The following is a 6,233-nucleotide window of genomic DNA, read 5'->3' as shown; positions in this document are numbered from 1 at the left end:
TTTGATTCTCTGATTGACCTTGTTGAGATTTTCTATTGCTTCTAGTAGTGTATGTTCTGGTCCCTCCCATAAAACAAAGATATCATCTATGTATCTCTTATATGTGATCAAATGTTTTTTCCATACTTCCTGATTTAAGATGTTGTCAAGTTCGAATATATACATAAACAAATTTGCAAATGTGGGGGCGGAACAATTGCCAATCGAAGTACCCGATGCCTGTATATAATTCTTGTCCTGCCATTTGAAATAGGAATGGTAAAGAGTGAAATGCAATAATTCCATTAGAAAAACTGGCAATGAGTCCTCTTTATCACTGGTGATCAAAAAAGATTCTACTGCTGCGATGCGAAGATTAAGAGGAATGGAGGTGTATAAGGATTTTACATCAATAGTGAATAAGATGGTCTGGTTGGTAATTCTTTTTTTTAAAGATTCCAATGTGTTGAGAAAATTTGTTGTGTCTTTGATGTAGGTTGTCATGTTTTGAACTAGCGGTTGCAGATGTTTATCTAGATATTTTCCTACCGGTTCATGTATTGAATCCATCATTGATACTATTGGTCTGAATGGAGGTTTGGTAGCATGCTTGTGAATTTTGGAGATCATGTATAGGTATGGTAATGCGGGGTTCTTTTTAAGTAAATATTCTTTGTCTTCGGTGGAGATACTGCGATTGTCCAAATATTGGTTTAAGATGTTCAGCAGGATTTTTTGAAACTCACATGTAGGGTCAAAATCGATAGGTGTGTAAGTATAGGTGTCACTAACATGTTCCGCAACTTTATTCATGTAGCAACTGGTATCCAAAATAACCATTGCTCCTCCTTTGTCATCTTGACAGATGGTAATTTCAGTATTTAAAGCAATTTGTATCAGAGCTTGTATTTCGTTCTGGGTGATGTTTTTAGATTTCGATTTAGGTTGCTTGTAAATGTTCTGTAACTCCTTTTTTATGACTGTTTCAAAGGCATCTAGAACTTTATTGCTCACTGGTGCCAGGTACGTCCTTTTAGATCTCAGTCCGAGTAGTGTATTAGCCTTGGGTTGAATTGGCTCTTGAATTACATTTGAGAAAAAGTGTTGTAGGCGAATGGTCCGCATGAACTTGTACATGCGGAGCTCTGTATCTAAATAGTTTGAGTGATGTGTTGGTACAAATGAACTCCCTTTTTGAAGGGTCTCTTTCTGAAACTTGGTCAATTGTTGCTTGGAAATGTTGATCACAAGATTCTTTGGCACCGAGTGCCCTTGGCTACTGGTTATTTGTTTGCTTCTTGCAGCATCCCCCCTGCCTCGTCTGTTGGTATCTGTTGTTGTAGATGATGTGGATGGACCTACGTCCTCAGTGGTTTCTCTGTTTGTTTCACTCAGTTATTGTGCTCTTTGATATGTTGTTTCTTTTGATCTGTGATCACTCTGTTGTGTGTCGTCTGACGAGGAAGCATCCATGTTTGAAAATCTTCCATAATTGGGTTTTTGTTGACATCTCTGGGCGTATATGTCTGCCCAACTGTATACCTTTCCTAAATTATAGTCCATGGTGTGACGGCGGAATTTCCTAATTTTCCTCTCATTGATTTCCTTAGTATATTTGTCTAGTTTTGATTAAGATCCTTCAACATCTTGTCCATCTCGTCCTTTGACATCATGTCACTTAGTTCTTGTTTTAGGTGTTGAGTTTCTTTGCTGAGATCTTCCAATACTTTTGCCAATTCTTCCACTACTAACAATATGAGGTCTAATGAGCATTTATTTAAAATAGCTTGCCATTTTTCAGTGAATTTGGTATTGTTCTTACATAGTGTAGATTTTAGAGAGATCCGCAGTCACCCGTTATTCTTTGTGCTTTGTGGTATTGATGAGCGTACTACAGTGTAATCGTTGATTTATTATTTTCTTTGAGATATACAAAAGTTGCTTTATGTTAGACTGAGTTTATCCTGTGCTTTGACTGACGTTTGTTGTTTCCCCAATTAAAGAATAGATCCTTTGAGTTTCATCGAATGTAAATGCAAATGTATCTGCTCTTTGGTCAGTGGTCCTGGCTATGTCCTCGTATAACATTGTGTTGGTGCGCTGACTAGTCACTCAGAGTTGAATAATGAAACAGTATAGTTATATAGTCTGACGCACTCCAATGTAATCTGATTAATCCGTGTGAGAAAAGTGGATGGTGCTGGTGGGTTAATCCTTCTGAGTGAAAGGAATGATATTAATGAGGAGTTGCGCTATCCTCCACGAGAGAGGTTTCCTATGTTGGGATGCACCTTTAATGTGTGTACCGTACTATGGTATTTGTACTTAGTTCAGTTTGTTGTATGCCATATAGGCATGTCTTATGTACATTTAATATTAAATATGTGGGACTATATCACTGATTACATTTATTTTATCAATTGTGTTATTTGTGATGTTTTACGTAATGTTGTCAGTGATGTTAATAGTGATGTCCCAATGAGGAGTACGAGGATGAAAGTTATTGCAATGCAGCTAATCATAACTGGCAAGCTGTATTTGTTTTGGACCATTTTTATGATTCCAACAGATATTGTTTAGGAGGGTGGGAGACTTGCATCTCTATGTTGCATTGCTTTTGTCTGCAAATATTACATCACTGATGATGTCTGAAATGTATGGCAATGCAAGTTATTGTTTTGTCAGTAACGTATAACTAGAGAATTTCAGTGTTTTTTTAGTTTGAATGATAGTTTTATTTTCATTACTAATAGTCCTATGTATAACTCTACTTAAAAAGCTAGTTTTTTTCAGTGAATATCTTCCAGTTTTTAACCTTCGTTAAAATCTTACTACTTTACTTACATAGACCTCAACTTTAACCTTTGTCTTTTTCAGTGAATTTCAATGGTATATATAAAATGTTATCTTAATATGCTACATCTGCAGCCAACCCTGCCCACTTCCCCCTCGACAGGTGGTCAAAAACCCCTTAGCAGGCAACTACCACAGACCCGTCACGCAGCACTCTTCTCCTGTGCAGTGGGAGCGGCAGAGCGGCGTTGGCTCATATGGGACCCCTGTGAAAGTCCAGAGGGGTCGCTAATTCCCGCTGGACTCCAGCAGGATAACAGCACCACCCAAAAATATTTTTAAATGGGTGCACCCACAAGGTTGGGTGGGTCAGAATACCTCTACTCTACCACCATATACCTCATTGTTTTTTTAAAATGTTCCTAAATGGGAATATGGGAACCAAGGGGCACAAGCATCAAGCATTCATGCCATCGCAAACAGGCCGGTACACAGAATCGGCCCATTTGCGAAGGCAACAAATGCTTTCCTGATGCAGCAAACCCCAATTGGCGATTCGGTAACCTGTTACCGAATCGCAAAATGGGTTGCGATACAGTATTTGGAAGGAGCGTGTTTAGGGCATCCCTTCTAAATACTGAATCCTAACGGTATGCATGGATGTTTTGTGACCGTGAATGCGGTTGCAAAACATATGCATATTACCATCTACTTCAAGTAGGTAGTAACCCATTCACAAAGGGAAGTAGTCCCAAAGGGACCCCTTCCCCTTGTGAATGGTTGTAAAAGCATTTTTAAGAGCAGACAGTGGTCCCACGGACCACTTCCTGGCCTTAAAAAATTTAAAGAAAACTTTTCATTTCACTTTTTGTAAAGCATCTGGATTTCCTTTAAGGAAAATGTGCTGCTTTACAAAAAAAGATTGCTTTATTTAAAAGCAAGCAATCACAGACATGGTGGTCTGGTGACCTCAGCAGGCCACCACGCCTGTGATCTTCGCAATTCCTAGGGGGTCGCAAATTGCGAACTACCTCATTACTATTAATGAAGTATATATATATATATATATATACACACAGATATAGTTGCAGTGCCTACAGTGCTGCACTTGGTGGGCGAACACATGATTGGGGATGGAGGGTGCTCCCACCAATGGGAGGATGCAGGACCATTTAAAGGTAGAGGTGTGGCTACGTTCTTGGTTAGCAGCGGCGTCTGAGGAAGGCCATATGGCCGAAATGCATTATGCCTGTATGCTGTCAAAAAATTAAAGCTCTTACCTTGATTATGCCTGTATGCTGTCCAATTAAAGCTCTTACATTGATTCCCCATCTGGCCTCTTCCTTCAGCATGCTGGAGGGGTTTTGTATATATATATATATATATATATATATATATATATATATATACATGCACACTTATATTCACAGGCAATTATATTATAGTCTATCATGAGACATCATGTCTTTACAAGTTTTTTAAAAACATTTATTGGTGGCCTTGCATTTTAGCTCTCAATTTTCTGAAAGCATCTTTCACATCATTATTTCTAATACTATATACAAATGGATTCAGCATAGACGTCACCATGCTGTACATTACACTTATCCCTATGTCATTATCAAGAGAGTAGGCGGACGACGGACGAATGTATGTAAAAAGAACAGGCCCATAGAATAGAACTGTGGAGGTAAGGTGTGAGAAGCAGGTGGAAAAGGCTTTTTTCCTTCCATCAGAGGATTTGATTTTTAGAATGACTGAGGTGATTCGACCATAGGAGATTAAAATGCAAAGAAGAGGGGTTAACAAGATCACAGTTGTCTCAGTGAAGAGGACCAGCTCATTGATGGTGGTGTCTGAACACGAGAGCTTCAGAAGTGGTGGGATATCACAAAAGTAGTGATGGATTTCATTGGACTCACAATAGTATAACTTAGAGGCCAAGACACTGTGAACTGATGAATGAAGAGAGACGATCACCCAGGAGCAGAGAACTAATAACACACATAACCTCTGTCTCATAACACGAGTATAATGTAACGGATGACATATAGCCATGTATCGATCAAAGCCCATTATTCCCAGCAAGAAATTGTCCATATTGCCAAATGAAAGGAAAAAATGCAACTGGGTGATACAGGCGGAGAATGAAATTGTCCTCTTTGATGACACCAGGTCTATTAGCAGCTTGGGCAACGTCATAGATGTGAAACAGATGTCGACACAGGCCAGGATGCTCAGAAAGAAGTACATTGGTGTGTGGAGTCTACAGTCCATCCTGATAATAAAGAAGATTGTGAGGTTTCCCAGAAGGATGATGGTGTACATGGTGAGGAAGACAAAGAAGAGAAGGATCTGCTGGTCCGGGTGACTGGAGAAGCCCAAGAGAAGGAATTCTGTAGCAGAGCTATGGTTTCTCTTCTCCATGTTCGTAGGGTTCTGGAAGGAACAAAAAGTGATTTTGACAGTCTAACACAAACTTCTACATTTGTCTTCAGAGTGTCACCTTCATGACTATTCAGACCTAATAATTGATATACTTGTGTTGGAAGGGATGTATGACGTTACAACGCCTACCTTTACAACGCATTTTTTCACCGCAATATCCATCACAACGCATACCATTACAACGCATGCCATTACAACAAATTCTCTGAAACTACCTTTACAACGCATTCCACTACAACGCATACTACATTTACAACGCATACCATTACAACGCATAACATTACATTGCATGTAAGGTAAGTATTGGATAGTGTAGGGGTAAAAATTACTATTCTAACTCCAGGGGGTGCAACAGTAGGGTAAGTGTTGGATATTGTAGGGGTTAAAATTACTATTCTAACTCCAGGGGGTGCAACAGTAGGGTAAGTGTTGGATAGTGTAGGGGTTAAAATTACTATTCTAACTCCAGGGGGTGCAACAGTAGGGTAAGTGTTGGATAGTGTAAGGGTATTATGTGTTGTGATGATATGCGTTGTAATGGTATGCGTTGTAATGACTGTGTTGTAATAGCATGCGTTGTAGTGGTGTGTGTTGTAGTGTCATGCGTTGTAATGGTTGCGTTGTTAATGCATGCGTTGTAATGGATGTTGTGTTGTAAAAGTTTCGTTGTAAAGGTAGTGCGTTGTAAAAGTTGCGTTGTAGAGGTTGTTTCCAGTTGGAAGATATGGTGTCGTATATTGATGGTCTTTAATGGTGCAGGGCAGAACAGTGGGTCTGTTGTGCACACCTGTGGGGCATAAAGAGAATTCATATAACCCGCTATTTTCTGAGCTACTGTTTTATTTCAAATAGTGGAGTTTGCAAACTGTTAGCAAGGTTTGACTCTTCGGGCCGTAGCCTGACGCTGATGGAGGAAGTTAGAAGCTGCAGCGCTACTGGCTTAACACTGCCATCCTGCATTTATCCTGGGCCTTTGTCACCTCAATGGGGCATAGGGGGTTTGTACCACACTA

At 39.6% G+C, this 6,233-nt stretch overlaps 1 protein-coding gene across 1 annotated transcript; it reads right to left on the bottom strand.

The window, feature by feature from the left end:
- Positions 1-4,260: 4,260 nt before the first annotated feature.
- Positions 4,261-5,199, bottom strand: LOC147673451 (olfactory receptor 1f45-like). The gene has a single exon (XM_086946361.1). It carries the CDS (start codon positions 5,197-5,199, stop codon positions 4,261-4,263), a length of 939 nt encoding a protein of 312 aa, XP_086802487.1.
- Between the last annotated feature and the right edge of the window lie 1,034 nt (positions 5,200-6,233).

The sequence above is a fragment of the Lissotriton vulgaris genome, chromosome 12, assembly GCF_964263255.1.
Source record: "Lissotriton vulgaris chromosome 12, aLisVul1.2, whole genome shotgun sequence".
Taxonomy (NCBI): domain Eukaryota; kingdom Metazoa; phylum Chordata; class Amphibia; order Caudata; family Salamandridae; genus Lissotriton; species Lissotriton vulgaris.
This window is presented reverse-complemented; position numbering and strand designations above follow the sequence as displayed.